General features: G+C 38.1%; 1 protein-coding gene across 2 annotated transcripts in view; it reads left to right on the top strand.

Annotated features, from left to right (window-relative positions):
* FERMT2 (fermitin family member 2) overlaps positions 1-19951 on the top strand; it is a 70365-nt gene that overhangs the window by 49114 nt on the left and 1300 nt on the right. For both annotated transcript variants that reach the window (XM_032621775.1, XM_032621774.1), the window contains exons 5-14: positions 843-1068; positions 1588-1690; positions 3066-3173; positions 6784-6918; positions 7849-7898; positions 8108-8232; positions 14669-14775; positions 14913-15134; positions 18365-18489; positions 18809-18950. In XM_032621775.1, coding sequence (XP_032477666.1) covers positions 843-1068; positions 1588-1690; positions 3066-3173; positions 6784-6918; positions 7849-7898; positions 8108-8232; positions 14669-14775; positions 14913-15134; positions 18365-18489; positions 18809-18950 — 1343 coding nt within the window. The remainder of the gene's footprint in view (positions 1-842; positions 1069-1587; positions 1691-3065; positions 3174-6783; positions 6919-7848; positions 7899-8107; positions 8233-14668; positions 14776-14912; positions 15135-18364; positions 18490-18808; positions 18951-19951) is intronic.

The following is a 19951-nucleotide window of genomic DNA, read 5'->3' as shown; positions in this document are numbered from 1 at the left end:
CGGTGGGCGGGGGCCACTCCTCATTGTGGTGCACGGGCTTCTCATTGCGGTGGCCTCTTGTTGTGGAGCACAGGCTCCAGGTGCACAGGCTTCAGTAGTTGCAGCATGCGGGCTCCAGAGCGCAGGCTCAGTAGCTGTGGCACATGAGCCCAGTTGTTCTGCGGCATGTGGGATCTTCCCAAACCAGGACTCAAACTCGTGTCCCCTGCATTGGCAGGCGGACTCTTAACCACTGTGCCACCAGGGAGGCCCAACCTCATTGTTCTGAATTGGACAAAACTTGTTTTACTTAGATTATAGCTTCTAAGGTTCTTTACTCTTAAATACACTTGGAATATTTACTTCAGTTTATGATTCACAATTAGGAAAAAATCTGTATTTTCTTCTTCCCATTTTCTTTTCATTTTCATTCTTTGTTTCTGTCTTCTATTATTGCCTTTCTTTACCTTCTGAATTCCTTTCTTTCCTTTTCTATAGGCACTGATGTTCTTTACATTGGCCCTCTGAAAGGTGAGCCTTGGCACAATTAAAAAACAAAAGTGTTGGTCTATCTGCTTCAGCAATATCCTTAACTTATATTCTAACTCTCTTGAACTGATTTTTTCCCTAGAGTTTCCAACTTAGTTATATTTTTTGACCTTATTGTTATACATGTTCTTAAGGTTATACAAGTAAGTTAATTTCACTTGTTTTTAAGAGAGGTAAAATAATGTACTAAAGCTTTTCCTTCCAGAATGAAGCTTGTGTTTCTCAGTATGCTTTATATCATTATAGCATGTATTACTGAAAACTAAGATAACTATACTTCATACTTACTACCTGTTTTTCATGTTATTTATTAGGAAGTATATATTCAAGCCCAGGACTTTATAGTAAAACAATGACCCCCACTTACGATGCTCATGATGGAAGCCCCTTGTCACCAACTTCTGCTTGGTTCGGTGACAGTGCTTTGTCAGAAGGCAACCCTGGTATACTTGCTGTCAGTCAGCCAATAACATCACCGGAAATCTTGGCCAAAATGTTCAAGCCTCAAGCCCTTCTTGACAAAGCAAAAATCAACCAAGGGTAAGTTTTTTGTTTTGTTTTGTTTTTTTTGCTGTTTACCAATTACTTTACAAGTTTTTTTTGTTTTTGTTTTTACTGAAGTTATAGTTAATTTATACTATTGTGTTAGTTTCAATTGTACGGCACAGCGGTTCACTCATATATATATGTGTGTGTGTGTGTATATATACACACACACACACACATATACAGTGGTTCAGCTATATATACATACAGCATGTGTGTGTGTGTATAAATATGTGTGTGTATGTATATATGTATATATAGTCTTCTTCAGTTTCTCTTCCCTTATAGGTTATTACAAAATATTGAATATAGTTCCCTGTGCTATATAGTAGGTCCTTGTTGGTTATCTATTTTATAAATAGTAGTGTGTATATGTTGATCCCAGCCTCCTAATTTATCCTGCCCAACCAAGAGTAAGTTTTAAAGTATAGATACAATTTAAGAATTCCTTTATCCACATAGAGGTAGAATTAATTTTGTCTTGCTCTGTTCCACTATTGTTAATTTGTCCAGGTGGCTTGATTCCTCAAGATCTCTAATGGAACAGGATGTGAAGGAAAATGAGGCCTTGCTGCTCCGATTCAAGTATTACAGCTTTTTTGATTTGAATCCAAAGGTACCGAGGGTTTAGAGGGATCTCTTTTGTTCCTTTTTGTTTGCTTTTTGGAAGTTGGTGGGGTAAGGAATTGTTTGGATATATATAGCAAGTCCTGAATAATATTAAAAACTCAAAGCTTTGGACAAAGGCACCTGTATTTTAAAGTAGTCTGTTGTTTTAGTAAGTTGGAAGCATAACTAAACCCTTTTCTTTTTGTTAAATAATTGAATTTTTGGTTGATTTGTATTTTAAAGGAACTAGTTAGGTACTACGGAATTGGTAAAGTTAGTTTATGTGTTTGTTTTTTTTAACATCTCTCTTCAACTGTACATAATTATATATTCCAGAAGATGTTGCTTCAAAAAAAAAAATCCTTTTTAAGTCTATATTTCTCTCAATTTAATAGCCAAACACTGTAATATGTTTTTACTATCAGATGGTTGGCATCATCTGTGCTACTGAAGTACTTTGCCTTTCTGATAAGATTTAAATTTGCTGTAGAGATCTGGAATGTTTTCCCCCAGAAAACACATGGCACAGAGATTTGAGTCTTTTGCTTTCTTGTCATCCTTGCAGGTTAGGGGACCTCTCTTGCCTGCTTCTCATCCTTTTCATGTCTAGATTATAGCCTAGATTTTAATGTATATATTTATCATTTTAAATTATCTGCTTAAATAATTCTTCATACAATAGTAAAATGTATATAGTAGAATTACAAAAAATCATTTTAATCCCTTTTTAGGTTATATCATACCTAATTTTGGTAAAGCCAAAGCTGTTCTGGGAACATAGTTATATTTGCATGGGGTGGGAGGGGGCTATGTATTTTGTTACCATTCTAAGATAGTATTGTTACAGTATTACTATTGATTTTTATTAACGTAACTAAATGGATAATTCAGTAACATTTAAGTAAATCTTTTCTACAAATGTGTGTGTGTGCTTATGTGTGTTTGTGTATGCCCTCTATTTTTGATTCTTAAAATAATTACTCTTTCCAAGGACCTGCCACTTTGTCTGGGTATGCTTTTCCACAGTGAGCAAGATGTTCCCCGAAATAATTAACTTACTGTCTGATTATGACATGTTAGTGTGGTAAATTGCAACAACAATACTGACAAACAGTCAGTTCTACCTTACTTTAATGTCTTCAAGTTAAATTCCTTTTATTAAGGTCTGTAATACCTAATGTTTTTTTCCCTGGAAAATAACATACAGAATCTGCTTCTCATACTGAATATGTAAAAATCTTATGGCATATTTTAATGCCATTTTTAATGAAAAATTAGATGTGGATATATTTAGGGATACGTAAGCCTATAGGTAGCTTTTTTCCTTATTGTTAATGTAAAAGGTAATATATTACAAAAGAATTGTATCTCTTTTGCTGCAGTATGATGCAATCAGAATTAATCAGCTTTATGAGCAGGCCAAATGGGCTATTATCTTGGAAGAAATTGAATGCACGGAAGAAGAAATGATGATGTTTGCAGCCTTGCAGGTAGTGGCGAGTATTGGTAAATGGGACTTTTCAGGGGAAAGGGTAGGGGATTATTTAGATGGTAGAGAGGCATAGTAATTCCAGTAGCATTCTGATAGGTAGTGTTTTTACTTTTTGCTATGTAGAAAGTGAACAGACACTTAGAAGGCAAAATATGTGTGAATTTAATTTAATTTTTGTCTTATGTAAGAGATTAGTGGTATACTTAATAGTTACTTTTCTATATCCTGTAGGAGAAAAATATCCTTCCACCCCTAGATGTATATAAGCTTAAAACTGTCCAATTTTCCCCTGGAAATAAAATCTATATTAAGTATCAGATTTCTGAAATGAAGCTTTGCATAACTTGATAAATAACTGGGGATGGTAATATTTGTAAAATGGGCTATGGCAGAAATTAATACCTTTTAAGATGATAAAATTTTAAGAGACTAGTGAAACTAAACATAGATAAGTTTTTAGAATGGTAATCCTTAAGAAGTAGGTAGCTAATGTTAAACTAGTATTTTTCCAAATGTGGTTCTTGCTTACCACCTGTTTCAGAATTACAGTAGGGCTTATTAAAAAATTAATTGCCCACTTCATTACTGCTGTTCCCACTGGTAAAGTAACATTAAGGTGGCATCCACAAATCATTCTTGGAGACACTGAGGTCTGATTGACCACTAGATTAATTTTTCTAGATTAATAATTTCAGATATCTGCGTGAGGCTTTGGCGAGTGTTCTCAGATTATGGTGGAATTCTATTTAAGTACTCGAAGCAAGGTTGACATTCAGTTATGAATATCTTTCACTATCACAATGATTTAATTTTTTCCTTAGAACACAAATAAAAATGCCCTCAATCTTCCAAATGTTTTTATGTACCCAGAAGAGTTTCTCAGTTAAGACTCAAAAAAGTTGTTCTTTAGAGAGGAAGAGCAGCTCATTTCTCCTTAGTTTTACACACTGAAAGAAGGGAATCAAAATGAAGCTCAGACAGGGAAAATTGGTAGTGACAGATGAATTAGTTTAGTTATTTTCTAGAGACATGCTTAATCAGTTAAGACTCTCATATTGTGTTTGTGGGTGATTCAGACTACCTGAAGAATTTCTTTAATTAAATTCTGGAGCAATTTTGTTCAGAGTAATCTCACTTGGTTTTTTTTTTTTTTTTTTTTTTTTTTTTCTCACTTGGTTTTATATAGTGTTCTCTCTACATCTTTCTCACTTAGAGTATGGGCTCATAATTTTCTAGTGAAAGTTTTGCTAATGACAGAATAATAATACATGTAAAATGTATGTGGGGGAAACCACAGGTTTTCTTATATAGTATTTCTTATCTTTTTATTATAAAATAATGCATTTTTTTAAAAAGCCAACAGATATATCCCAGCACATAGGTGTTCAAAAAATATTTGTTGAATGAGTATGCACCCAGTCATACTGTCATAGAAATGGGATTATTCTTCAGCTTTGCCCAACTCCCACCCCAACCCAATAAACATTAGATATTCCATTTCGATTCAGTGAAAAACACCTCAGAACCATGGATTTTAATTCATGGAGACTGAATGCCCCAAAGCATAGCTTTCCTGGACCATTTTAGAATACAGATTCATTGAGAGAGTTTTGGACTACAAATCCCCTGAGTTGTTGGAAGCCTTCCAAGAGACTGACCCAAAGCCTCTTGGAAGCCATCGAGTACAAGAAGGGGGAAACTGAAAGTATGGCAAGGAGATGCCTAGGGTTTTTTATTTTAGACATAGGTTACAATCTGAACTATTCTGTCCTTAGAGCTTCTGGTTCCTTGTGTAAATTAAGTCTACAATAGTAAAAAGAAAAAATAATTCAAAGTAAGAAGCTGTGGATAAAAAAAATTAAATTAGGTAAGTTAGTAACACTGTTTTTCAAGTATTTAGGTCCAATCATGTATTGTAACATTTAACAGATACTCCATGCCCCTTTGAAATCAAAACTGGATTTTATGACCAGTCCCATTCACATCCAGGATTTCTCCAGTATAACTCAGAAGGACCTTTTGCATCAGAATCATCTAAGGTACTTAGTAAAAATGCAGATTCCAGGCTGGACCCCATATTTGCTGAATCAGAATCTCTGGGGGTGAACGAACCTAAGCATCTATATTTTTAACCAGCTCTCCATATGCTTCTTAATATGCTCTGATATTTGCGGCCACTGCCTGGGGACCTCACCCTGCCTTTTTCTTCATGATTTGTGAATATGAAAATTTCTACCACTATAAGGATCTCATTTCAGCACAACTGAAGATACAGCCAGAGAGTAGTCATTACTAATTTGCTACATCTTAAAATACAGAGGAACATTGATATTTGGCCTCAGGATTAGTTCACTAAATGTTCCCATGAATAGATTGTATTCAGTGAATGAATCCTTCAGAAATATGGATTGCTACTTAGTGCTTTGAAAGGTAACTGATTAAGTGATTTAAAAGTTCTGCTTAACTTTGTATAAAACCTCTCTAAAGTTTAGCATCAAAATCTAATCATTAATATTTGTTCTAAACCACTTACCTAAGTGTATTTAAAATCATGACTAGTTCTATACCCAAAGATCTTTCTATCTACATATAGGAGGAGTTATCACTACTCATTATATATATACATATATGTATATGGGAGTATTCATGTGTGTCAGTGGTGGTATATGTATTCACATATAAATGTATTCTACCTTATTCTAATGTATGAATGAGAAGGTAAATGTCATCTCTCTCTGATCAGGTTTTCAGCATTGAATTGAGGATGGGGGAAAGTGGAACTTTAGTTTTCAGCATAATAGTGGTAACTAAGTTTCCTCTGCTGGATAATAGTAGTAATATAAGGTAACCAATGTTAATCCATTTCTACGGAAGACCTTACGCATATTCTGTTCATTCATCCAATACTTGTTGGTTCTAGCCTGCGTTTTAGACGTGGAATACTGCAGTGGGGGAAAAAAGACACTTAAAAGTCTCTGCTCGTGGACTTCCCTGGTGGCGCAGTGGTTATGAATCCACCTGCCGGTGCAGGGGACACAGGTTTGAGCCCTAGTCCGGGAAGATCCCACATGCCACAGAGCAACTAAGCCTGCGCGCCACAACTACTGAGCCTGCGCTCTAGAGCCCACGAGCCACAACTACTGAAGCCCGCGTGCCTAGAGCCCGTGCTGCACAACAAGAAAAGCCACTGCAATGAGCAGCCTGCGCACCACAACAAAGAGTAGCCCCCACTCGCCACAACTAGAGAAAGCCCGTGCATAGCAACGAAGACCCAGTGCAGCCAAAAATAAATAAATTTATTCTTTTTTAAAAAAAGTCTGCTCATGTAGAGTTCAGAGGTGTTAACTCTGTAAATCCTAGGGACACCCAAACTGAATTCATTTGTATTTGTCCAGGGACCCTACTTTTTTGAGTAAACATTTATTAGCAGGTTTAGGACATTGATTTCAGGTGCCATGCCCATTATTTTCCTATCCTTCTAATTCTTAGAGACGTTTAGCTTTTCAGATTAGGTGATGAAAGACATTCAGTATAGATACAGATAATATCTCATTTTAAAATTTATAGTTAGAACAATCATTTAAATAAAATATCACTTCTGGTTTCAGTATCATATCAATAAGTTGTCGATCATGACATCAGAGAATCATTTGAACAACAGTGACAAAGAAGTGGATGAAGTTGATGCTGCCCTTTCAGACCTGGAGATTACTTTGGAAGGGGGTAAAACATCAACAATTTTGGTAGGGTGAATCTTTTACCTACTGATTTAGTTTGAACAGATGTTTATACCTTTCTGTGGAATTAGGTTTTCATGCAGTGTTTGGAGGATACAGAGAAATATTTCATGCTTTAGAAAATACAGACATCAACTTTCCAGAAACTTTCAGGGAAATTTTTAACATTAATATTGTTCTAGTGTCTAGTGCTTCCAACACAGTAAAGATAGATCTTGACAGTCTGCACATTCTCTTACAAGTAGAGGGAGAATGTTTCTTCAGAGGAAAAATTAATCTCAAGTCATGGTAAAATCCATTTAGTGATCTCCAAATTTGAAATGACAAAAAGAAAAGAAAAATAGATCTCAGGAAAATTTTTAAATGCTTAGGTGTTAGTTATTACAGAAGAAACACTATTTTAAGGACTGTTAGGAGTTACAAAAGTTCCATATGGGGCTTCCCTGGTGGCACAGTGGTTGAGAGTCCGCCTGCCGATGCAGTGGACACGGTTCGTGCCCCGGTCCGGGAAGATCCCACATGCCGCGGAGCGGCTGGGCCTGTGAGCCATGGCCGCTGAGCCTGCACGTCCGGAGCCTGTGCTCCGCGACGGGAGAGGCCACAACAGTGAGAGGCCCGCATACCAAAAAAAAAAAAAAAAAAAAGTTCCATATGCAGCTCTAAGCAGCTTTAGCTATATTAAAATCAACAGTATATTCTTGTGGGTTGTATAAATTGCTATTTTGATCAAATTTTTAATAGCTTTTTATGCCATTTGAAAATACCATTGTACTATGTGACCATATAATATGATTGTACCTTTAAAATCTTTATAATCTGTATTTTATGTAATTTTCCTTATTTACTGAATAAGCTGGTTCTTGATATCAGATACTAAACAGTAGAGTTTCAGATTTTTTTTTTCATGAGAAAAAAATGACTTAATTCTTTTCCTAGGGGGACATCACTTCCATTCCTGAACTTGCTGACTATATTAAAGTTTTCAAGTAAGTACAAAAGGGGAGGAATTCCAAATATTAATGAATAAATGTCAGTTTTATAGCCACGTTCACATTTTTGAAATTTACTCTGACTGGCAAATGAGGGAAAATAACCATCTTTACCAAATTACCAAATGCTGCTAAAACATAGCATTGATAAAGTTATTTCAAAAGTGTTTTTTTTTTTTTTCCTTCTAATTCTGTTTGACACATAGGCCAAAAAAGCTGACTCTAAAAGGTTACAAGCAGTACTGGTGCACCTTTAAAGACACATCTATTTCTTGCTATAAGAGCAAAGAAGAATCCAGTGGCACACCAGCTCATCAGATGAACCTAAGAGGTAAGGAAAGCCTTGGAATGACCAGTATTGATGGTGGAATATCTGTTAGCTAATATTCAATAAACTTTGTTTTGCTGGGGGATAAAGTTGTTTAGTTTTTTAGTTTCTTAACTGCTTTAGGTACTTTTTTATGTTTAGTATTCAATTTCACATGAATATTTTGTTGTAATCTCTGTACAGTCCTCACTTGAAGTGTGTGATTCTACTTTTATCCCAAGTAAATGTATGATGTCCCTTTTCTGTTCTTCAGTATTAGGACATTTAGGTTTTCCTCATTCTGCAGGAGCTGCCCACTTAATTTTCAGGGTCTGCCTCATTCTCACCTGTGCTGTAGTCACATCTCCTCCCAGTTTTTGCTGGGGTCTCCCTTCCTCATCAGCATCCCCCTGACCATCACTGCTAACAAGCTGGTCCAGCTCAGGTCCCCAGTCTCTAGGTTTTCTGGCTCACCGGTGGGTTAGCCACCTGCAGGGCTTAGCTGAGTTCTTCCCCTTTCCCAACACCTCTTCCCTGCACATTTTCGTCATCTTCAACACTGCTGTCGTCCTGGCCCCTCGGGCAGCCCCAGGATACCCCTCTGAGGCTCCTCCTAGCTGACAACCTGAATCTATTGGTTTCCTCTTATTTCTTCAGATCCAAAGCTGTCTCAGAACAGGGGCTGGTACCTGAGGCACACATTGCTGGACCTGTTTCCGCGGTCCTGTGGCAGCTGTGGCGGGCTTGCTTCCTGTGGCCCAGGCTGAGCCTGGCCAAGGGTCAGAGCTGCTGGTTTTGGTCTTTTTTTTTTTTTTCTGTTCAGGTCTGTGGAGTTACAGCTTCATTTGGTTTTAGTGAGTTCTGTTGGTCCTTCACACTGCTCCTTCACCACTCTCATCTGTTGGATGCAGTGGTTCAGGTGGTAGGAGAATTCCCTCTCCAGGTTGGTCTGGTTCTTCTGTGGCTGGAGGACATCCTGCTGCCTCTTTCTGTGATTCTCTGCAGCCTTCGTCTGGTCTTGCAGATCGTTCATGAGCCTCTCACTCGCGGTGATGTTACTTAAAACTGCCAGCTCACTTCCGGTGTAGATACCACTTCCTCCAGGAAGCCTGCTCTCCACAGGCTCCCCCGCACTTGCTGCCCCGGGCACCCAGCATGCTTGGTGGGGGACGCGGCAGGTTGGCTCCTCGCTGCTCCACACTCCTTTTACTGTGCCTTCCCTTACAGCAAAGCTGCAAGACTAAAATACATCTTCCAGACTCATTTCCAGTGGGATTTAGATTCCAGCCGGATGCATTCTTGTGAGACTTGAATTCCTGAGTTAAGGGGCTAGAGAGGCAGTTAAGGAAGGAGTTAGGTGCTTCCGGGCTCTGGAGTTACATCTGTATTCTTAATTTTTCTTAGTAAATTGTGCATTAGTATATTTTTAGTATATTTCAACCCGATGTCCAAATCTCTACCCTATCTCTATTCTGCCCAGTAGTCATCCGAACTATTGCTGTGTAGTTACACACATTTTAATAAATAGAAAGACCTCTGCCCTGGGTAGATGATTGCTGTGCCCATGTGTTGAAATTCTGTAATTTTCCTAAAACTTTTAGTTAGACTCACTGTCTTTTTCTCTAAGTCACGAGTTTAACTTTTGAGTCTTTACCATTATTTGTTACTCTCAAAATCTATTGCAGCTGTCCTCTTGCTTCCCTTTGTAGCTGCTCAGGACCAGCTGCAATTGTCCACTCTCGATTTAGAGACTTAATCTGTTTTCTGGCCCCTGTCTTCTCTGTCCCTATTACATCCTTAGTCTTCTCCTTCTATAACTGAGAAGTTAAGTCCCGGTATGGAGAACAGCCTACAGGGTGTCCGAGTCCCACTTCTCCCAAGTCCTCCCAAGGAGCACTTTTCTAGCACATCACACTGGTGAAGGTAACACTAGACTAAGAATCAAACGGCCTAGATTCTGCTCTGCCACTAAACTAAATCAAATGGCCTAGATTCTGTTCTGCTCTGTGATTTTGGAAATAGCCTATCTGGACCTTAGCATCTTCCTCTGAGTAACAAGAGTGTTGAACTGGATGCTCTCTGAGGCCCCTGAGATATCTAAAACGCACAGTTCTAAAAGGTGCAGTTCAGCAGATGCTGATGGATCTCCTGCCGTGAGCTGTGCCAGGTACTAGAGACAGGAGCAAGAACAGATTACAGTCGCATCCTTCAAGGTGTTTTAGAGCATGTCAGGAGATAAACAGCTACAATTCGGGCAGTAAATAGTACTTTAAAAAGTAAGCAATAGGGCTTCCCTGGTGGCGCAGTGGTTGGGAGTCTGCCTGCCAATGCAGGGGACACGAGTTCATGCCTGGGCCCGGGAGGATCCCACATGTTGCGGAGCGGCTGGGCCCGTGAGCCATGGCTGCTGAGCCTGCACATCCTGCGTGTCCGGAGCCTGTGCTCCGCAACGGGGGAGGCCGCAACAGTGAGAGGCCCGAGTACTGCAAAAAAAAAAAAAAAAAAAAAAAAAAATCTTAAAAAAAAGTAAGCAATAGATTAGAGGAGCAAAGAGGTAAGGGTGCTGTACCAGTTAGTCTTCAGTGACATTGGAGAGAATTAGGAGAGACTTCATGGGGGAAATAATGTCACAGTTACGATCCAAAAGAGAAAATTGTGATCTGTGGAAGGAAGGAGGAGAGTTGGTAAAAGAGACTGGTGTGCAAACGCGTGGAGAGAAGCATCCGCAGTCACCGGGCGGGTTGTGCTTCCGGAACATGGAGTTAGAGCGGGGAGGATGAACCCTTCCTTAATAGCTGTCGAATCCATTCCTGCTAACTATGAGAGGTAATAGCAGAAGAAACTGGCAGGAATTGGAGGATAAAATTGTTAAGTTTTTTAAACTGGCAGCAGTGAAGTGACACTGAAAGATTATTATGAAAATGATGGGATCCATCATATTTATATTGGCTACAGTGTAGAGGAGCAATTTCAGAGCAGTGATAGTGATCCAAATTACGTTTATCAATATGGGTGGAGAAGAGGGCGCAACTTCGTTAGATTCTGAGGAAGTTCGATCAACAGACTGGGTGATTGGCCTGGGAGAGGCTCGGGGAGGGACTTGATTCTGGCTTGTATAGCTGGGTGGATAGGGTGGTATTGAGATTGAGAATATAGAAGAGATGAGTTTGGGGAGGAAGATGAGCTTAATTTAATTGGGTTATTTTAAATTTGAGGTGCTGGTGGGATATCTGTTTGGAGCACGGGAGAGATCCATGCTGCAGATAGCGATGTGGTAGCAGCTAGTATTAATGGTAGATGTAGCCGTTGGAATAGTTGTCTACAATATGAAAAGGCTAAGAGCAGAACCTTGCAGGACACCCATGTTTAAGGGACAGGGCAGATTAGAGGAGGAGGAACTTGCACGGGAAATAAACCACAAAAAATAATATATAGGAAGACCATGGAAATGAGGCATGATGGAAGTTAAGGTAAAAGTTGTTTCGAAAAGGACAGTGTAGTCAATAGTGTCAGATGCTACAGAAAAGTAAGATTAAGCCTCCATAGGATTTAGCTACATGGAGGTGGTTAGTAACCTTGATTAAGAACAGATTCAGCAGATTTCAATGGGCTTTTAAGTATGGGAGCCAAAGTACAAGTACAGTCATTGAGAGGTAAATAGGAAACAAAGATAGCTTTTTGATGAACCTTATCTGTGACAGAGAAGGAGGAAAGAGGGCAGTAATAGAAGAGAGAGGTATAAGGTAGAGGAGAGAGGCGTTTTATGGTTTAAGATGAGAGACTCAAGGAAGTTAAATGCTGATGGAAACGTCACAGTAGAAGGAAAGGAAGGGAGGTGGGAGGAGAAGATCTCTGTGATGGAGCAAGGCTCCTGACGGGTGGTAGAAAATGCAGCCCACTCGGACGTAAGAGCCTTGGGAGGAGAGACACCTCTTCCACTGTGTGGAAGCAAGGGCAGCCAGGGTTTATCTGCTTTGGTGGCAGGAAGTTGGGGCACCTCACTTTTGATGGCTTTCATCTTGGGAAAGTAACATGTGAGGTTGTCTGCTGAGAGTGAGTGGCATAGGAGGCCTGAGAAGATGTGAAATAAACATTGTTGAGAATGTCTGCTAACACAGAAGGCTTGCCAGTGTCAAGGGGCAGGCTAAGGTTGGGAATTTACGAATTGCTGGTGAAATTTATCTGCTCAGTTTTGTGATTGTTTTTTTTTTTCCTCCCCCCTCAGAGTGCTCAGCAGCCAGAGCAGAGGCAAGTAAGTGGTAGATGGCTGGGTTGAGCTAGGGTTCAGGGTTTGCTGAGTGTGTGTAATGGAAAGACAGTGAGTCTGGAGAGTTGGAGGTGACAGCTGGTGCAGCGGGGTCCAGGCTGGACTGCAGAGAAGGAAGAGGTGGAAACATGATGGGGAGAAAGTGATGAGGTCACAGGATGGGGTCTCTCAAAGAACTTGGGGAGACTTAGGGTGGAAGATTGTGATCAGAGTGGGCTGTTTGCATTTAATGCTTCAGAGAACTAGTAATTGGGTTACAGTGAGGTCCAGCATGTTACCGTGGAAGCAGGTAGCCTGTGCTTGGAGGAGGCGTGGGGTGAATACTGTCTGAAATGTGGCTACTGAGTGCCTCTGTGCTTACACTAGTGCCTGAGTTACCACTCGCTTGGTCTCTCCTTTTTGGTTTTTTTGGCATTTTACTTTAAAAAGAGGTCTAATTATTATGGGCTTGGGTACTGTAAATCTACTTGCATGATTAATGAAATTTGTGGCAAAGATTGTGTATCTTCAAACATCTCTTTGTTTTAACTTTGCAGGTTAAACATATTGCCACACAACTTCCTAATTGTTTCTAATGACTGTATAGGAGTTAACGTGGTAGCTATTTATGTGGAGTAAATATTCTAAAAAGAAAGCAAAGAGGGGAGAAGGTCCATCAAATTAATGATTGAAGTTAATTCTGGAGAGGAGAGGATCTCTCCTTTATCTGACATGTTCTGTTTCTTTTATATGATACATAAAACACTTATGTGATGGGGAAAAAAAATGACAATTTAAACATATGTTCTTTTTGTGTGATAGATACATAGAGGTTTATTATCTTGTTCCTTGTACTCTCTGTGCCGGGAGAAGTTGCTCCAGTACAAGGAGAAAGGCAACAGCAGTCCCTGCTAACAGTTTACATTCTTCCTCATAGAGCCTACTGGATGGTCTTAACACGTATTGAGGGTGACATGACCTAAGTACTAACACTTGGAATACTCTTTAGGGAGCTTTGACATCTTCATTATCTTATTGATCCTTACAGCATCCCTGTGAGGTCGAGTTTAAGGTCAGGATATTTGGGCATAAATAAATTGGACATGATTATGAAGTGGTTGAGAAGGGTCTGGAACCCAAATCTGTCTGCTTGCAGAGCTCTTCTTCACTATATTATACTGGTTACTAATTTATGCTGACCATTGTCCCGTTATCTAACTGGGTATATACATTCAATAAATCTGTGTTCTCTTCTGTAAAACCACCAGCTCATGGTTAACAGAGTTGATTACATGGATTTTTATAATCCATAAATGTATGTATTCCTGAAAACTTGCCAGTAGAGTGAAATTCTGCATGCCACTTATTTTCATACTGACTTCGCATGTATATAAGTTTATGTTACCTTCTATACCAGATGGACTCCTAATATATTGTGCTTACAGTTAATTTCTCATATGTACAAAGAAATGCTTAAGAAACTATTTTTGTTCAAATGATCACCCTCTGAATCGAACTACTTGTTAAGTATTCCAACACCCTGGAGTTTTGGAAGGAGGCCTGTGCCCAGGAGCACTCAGTTGAATCAGGAGATCGTGTGCCTCCCCTCCCCTGTGCCATTAAGCTTCGTGCTTCTACACAGGAATAGGAGAGGAGAGCAGTTGAGTTAGGGAGCAGTGGGGTCCTAAGGAGGCCCTTATGATAGGACTCTAGCTCAAACTGGGTAATCCACCCGAAACATGCCTTTTTTTTAAAGCATCATAAAAGTCATTTATTCTGACCCAAACACAATTAAGTTAGAATTTAATTATAGAAAGATATTTAAAAATCCCTGTACATTTAGAAACCTAGGGGAAAAAATCCCAAATAACTTAAGATTCAAAGAACTGAATGATACTAAAACAATACATATAAAACTTGTGGGATGGAGTGCAAGTGTTTTTGGTAAAATATCCTTTTAATAGGACTCTTTGCTTCTCTTCTCAGTCAAGGGCCACAAACTCTGTGCAGTTAAATCTCTTGTATGTTATATAGATCTGATTCTTTGCTCCACCCCCGGACAAAATTACTGAGCATAAAGAATTTATTCCCTGATTTATAGATTCCACGACAGCAAATTCAGCATGTTAAGATGGCATAAAATGAGGGCTACCTATATTGGCTTGGGATTTCTTAAGAGTAAATTTGATCATTTTAATAACTTTTTTACTACAGGGTGTGAAGTTACCCCAGATGTGAACATTTCAGGCCAAAAATTTAACATTAAACTCCTCATTCCAGTTGCAGAGGGCATGAATGAAATCTGGCTTCGTTGTGACAATGTAAGTTTTCTGATTAAAAGTAAAACTCAGTGTTCTTTGCTTCCTTACTTAGTGAGTTGCCCATTCATTCTTATATTTTATACTCAAAGGACGCCATCATGGGATAGATTTCAAACCTCAGTATTTCTTTTCAACAGGAAAAACAGTATGCACACTGGATGGCAGCCTGCAGGTTGGCCTCCAAAGGCAAGACCATGGCGGACAGTTCCTATAACTTAGAAGTTCAAAATATTCTTTCCTTTCTGAAGATGCAGCATTTAAATCCAGATCCTCAGTTAATACCAGAGCAGATCACAACCGATATAAATCCTGAGTGTTTGGTGTCCCCTCGCTACCTAAAAAAGTACAAGAACAAGCAGGTACTTGATTCATTTTACTTCATCTGCTATTTTCTGCTGATTTGTTTTATAATTTTCTACATACACTTTAGTTTCCCCCTCTTAAACCCAACCTTTTCATTTTAATTGGTAGTCTTAATTTCGTATCAGGTGGTTAAAACATAAAATAATAAATAAATAGCTTTCGGTCAGTTTAAATTGGTCGTTTAAGAAAAGCCTTATTATTTTAATATGGAAGATAATGAGGTGGAATATCGGGAGCATATTTATTCTCAAACCTGCGGAAATCACTCTGCTAACAGGGTGATTGAATGCGGTCTTACTGCATTGTGTTCCTTAATTCATCAGCTTTACTCCGTATATAAAGGAAGTCTGATAGAAAGCACAGCCAGCATTTCCCAACCAAATCTGTGATGACTCTTCTTGCTGTCAAAATTGACTTTTTCAGCTTTGGAAATAAACTTTATGAGGGTAGATAGAGTCCACGTTGAACATTGTCTTTTCTTAACATTAACAGGCAAAACCTAGGCAACATTTGCATAATGTGACAAAGTTTGGTAAATTTTCATTGAAACTCACTGCTTTTGTTCCCTCTGTTTAGAATTCCTTTCCTGGAAATTAATACCATAAGAGGATTGCTATTTAGGAAAAAGGTTCTTTGCCACAACGTAAAAGGTTCTTTGCCAGGGGAGTTTCACTTGGGATAGCCCCCAGTATTCTCTACACCCAGCATCATGCCATAAAAGGAAAAGGCTCCAGTTTAGGAGGGGAGTGAAGAAGAACTTTGAAATAAATATTTCATTTTTATCTAGTTTCATTTTTATTTTTGTTGAGTAATTTTAAAACATTCCTGGAAAGGCCCAATGATATATCCAGAACACTTACTAATTCTTAACTTTAAATACAGTCTTTATCATTTGGATATGAAATCACTTAGCTAGAAATGTTCAGAAGTTTTAATCACCAAGTATTCATCTTTAAGTTGCAGAGGTTGTGTAAACTGCATGGAAATGGTCTATCCCACGGTCATATGAAGTGGGAGTAGTGAGGAATGGAGGAAATGCTGCCCTGGGGAGCTTTGTGGAATGTAGATTGTAAGTTAAAAAGGGAAAGTGAATCGAGTTCTAATTTCATTTTTTATTCTTAGTTAATTCATTTAAAAATTATTTATAGAGAGACTTGTTTCTAAAAGTGGATTCATTTGCCTTCAAAGTCAATGAATAGTTTCAGATCTTTAGCAATCTCATTTCACTATCAGGTATTAGGGAAAAAAAGATCTTAAAGTATAATTGTGAAGACTGCCAAATGGTGGTTTAGTTGTCAGACAGGTATTGTTTTCTCAGAAGCCTTTAAAATGATAGTTTTTGCTTTAAAAAGGTACTTTTCTGTTGGTGAGTTCTTGAATAGATGTCAGCTGAAAATTCTCTTGAGAACAGAGAATGTGTGACTGTCTTTAACTGGCAGGATGGCAGTATGTGTGTGGTCTGAGATTAAGGATCTTTCTAGCCCTGTCTTCCACATTGGCATCTTATCAAATGCGCATTCTTTTTGAGTTCTCCTTTCCCTAACTAGATTTGGAGGTTGAGTCATATTATTGCTCTGACACCTAGTAAGTGCTGATAAGCAGGAGTTTAGTTTAGTTTAGTTTAGTTGTGTCAGGTGTGTACTAGTCGTTGGACATATTGCTCAGTAACTGTTTGTTAAACTGTATGATCCGGTGGCACTCCGGGGTCAGGTAGGTCTAAGACGTGCAGGCCATGGGGTCATTCAGCCCTACCAGGGCATAAAGTCTTTGGGTCCATCAGTATAGCCTTTGTTATAGTTAATCTACTTTAATTCCTAAAAACTATATATTAATTAAATTTGCTATGGATATTTTTTACATAGATGTCTCCCAAACTGGATTTTAACATTTTAAAGGAAAGAATTGTTCTACGTCTTATCCATGTTAATCCAAATTGAAATGGACCAGTATGTTTATAGCCACCACTCCTACTGTAGTGTATGGCATATTTTTATTTTCCCTTCCAGGAAAAAGGATGCAAAAAACAGATGGTAATTGAGGGATTTGCTTTTCTTGTGTAAATAAGAAAACAGTATGGTCACTGCACTTATTTTTATGCCTTCAACTTATTTCTGAAAAGCGGTGCATGGACATATTATCTGACTCAATATGAGACAACATTAAAGGCTTTTCAATATTAATTTTTATTTTGCTACTAAAATAATTAGCTTTACCCTAACCAGTAAGAACTGGTACATGAAGGGGGAAAGGTTATTTGCTCCTAATTTTCTCCCTACAAATTTCTACCCTTAATTTCAGTAACACTTAACAATCTAAAATAATGGGGAGTGTTTCTCAGTATTCTAAATGGAAAGTAATCGCTGCTTTCTCATTTTCATTTTCATGCTTGCATTTACTTTGCTTGGTTTCCATCTAAAGTAATTTTTTGCATGGTTTTTGGCTGGAATTTTGGTTTGCAGGTTACCGCAACTTTTTCTTTGCTTCATTGCCATTTTTTCTGATTGCCTTTTTTTCTTTCTGCTTCCTTTTTCTTTTCCTCGCATTGCCATCTACAGCCAGGCTATATAAGAGATTTGGTAAGTTCTCCATATTTACAAAAAAAAGAAAGAAAGAAAAAGAAAATAACTAAAAATATTTAAAGCCCTAGCTACAGTCTCCCCTCATGGATTAATTTCCTTCTACTCTTTGAGGGAATAGTCATCCCAAAGTGAGTATAATTTAAATTAAAAAATTAACCTTTCTGATGATTCCTTTAGAAAAATTTTAAAGTTATTACAGTGATTTCAAGTACTTTAAAGCTGCTAAAAGTATATATTATTCCTGCTAGAAACTTGTATGCCAGGTACTCATTCTGATCATGTTATCTTGGTACTGAATTTAAAACCCGTCATGTATATGAGGATTAGAAAATATAGTTTTATAATGCAGTATCATATGTATGTGTACTTGAATATGTCTCAAGAATGGCAGTTATGCAGTCCTAATAGTTCACTGTTTCTTGACATATGGAAACTAAAATTAAGAAAAAATATATATTGAGGTTTATTTTGGAAAGTCATTATTTTACTAAAATTCCCAAATGTAGCTTCAGGTATTTTCTAATTCCAACTCTTGCAATACATAATTTTGGGTGAGGCACATAATTCAATGTTTTAATCTTTTTTGCCTTGATTCTATCATGAAAGAATAATATCTAATGGTAAAGATGATGTTTAATCATGTTTAGATAACAGCAAGAATCTTGGAGGCCCATCAGAATGTAGCTCAGATGAGTCTAATTGAAGCCAAGATGAGATTTATCCAAGCTTGGCAGTCATTACCAGAATTCGGCATCACACACTTTATTGCAAGGTCAGTGGTTCTACTAAGCACCTATGTGTAAACCATAATCTGTGCCTTTTTACTTAATCTACTTCATATAATTAGAAATTGAACATTTAAAGCTACCTCCTGAGACCCATTAACCTGTTACACAGTAAAATTTAAAGAATGTTGGAATGTATTTTCTATACTTAAAATTGTTTCATCAAAAATTCGAAATGATTGCATTTCTGTTTTGTGCTTTTTTTTAGAATTAAAACACACGTGTCTTGAAGAAAAACAGACCAACATGTCCCCCTCCCACCCCCAACATGTTTTAAAACATTTATTTATGTTTTTAATGCTGTAGATTCCAAGGGGGCAAAAAAGAAGAACTTATTGGAATTGCATACAACAGACTGATTAGGATGGACGCCAGTACAGGAGATGCAATTAAAACCTGGCGTTTCAGCAACATGAAACAGTGGAATGTAAACTGGGAAATAAAAATGGTAAGCTGTAACTATGCTACTTGAATGCGTATGTAGTTCGTCTGCTAAAAATGAATGAATGAAGAAGAAAAAGGCCTATAAATTCTATTCATTTCCTACTTAAACTTGCCTATTTCATAACTAGCCTAGATATTAAATTCTAAGAACATAATATGTTACACTGTTGCCTCATCGTTAAGGTTATCCTTCTATAACGGATAAATAAATATTTCTCTTTAGGTAAGTATTTGTGAGTGGAAATAAATATTTCCACTCACAAATAGCAGCTACTCTTTATTGAATGCCTGTGCCAGGCATGATACTAGATGTTTTATATTCGTACCATATTTCTAAACCTCACCTCAGCCCTGTAAGGTTGATGGATTATCCCCACTTTACAGATGAGGACACTAGAATTTAGAGGACTGAGGGCAGTCGCTGTCCATGACCACACACTTAGTAACAGAATCAGGATTCACACTGGGTTACTTGGGGCTCTCAAGCCTGGCATGTCATGCTGCCCCTAGCCTTGGACTACATGACTATCATTTAAAATAAACAGAATGTTTTACTAGGAAGTCATCTGTGTTAGGGTCGCTGGGTTTGTTGTATCGATTTCAGTTACATCATAGAACCTTGTATTTCTGAAATATTCAAACATGAAACCTAAAGGTTAAATATCTAAAGCAGATATTAAACACAGGAAGTAGGTTTTCTCCCAGGACTTCAAGAGAGACATTCTCATTAACTGAATCACCAGAGACCATTTGGGAACCTAATGACCTAAGCCCCCTTGCATTCAGTCTTCCTTTTCAGAACAAGAAAACTAAAAAGGAGGAGGGGAGGGGCTAGTAAACTTTAGTTATGCTTTTGGACTTAAAGGCATTATTAGTTTAGGATTAAAAACATATTTGAGGACCAGCAAGTATTTTGTGGTAAGGACAGACCTTAAGCACAGTAGTTTCACTTGGACCCAACCATCTGGAGTTTTGCAGGGCCTGATCGTTCTGTCTTTGTTCTAG

Source organism: Phocoena sinus, chromosome 2, assembly GCF_008692025.1.
Source record: "Phocoena sinus isolate mPhoSin1 chromosome 2, mPhoSin1.pri, whole genome shotgun sequence".
NCBI lineage: Eukaryota > Metazoa > Chordata > Mammalia > Artiodactyla > Phocoenidae > Phocoena > Phocoena sinus.
Note: the sequence above shows the minus strand (reverse complement) of the source record. Positions and strands in the feature narration are given on the sequence as shown.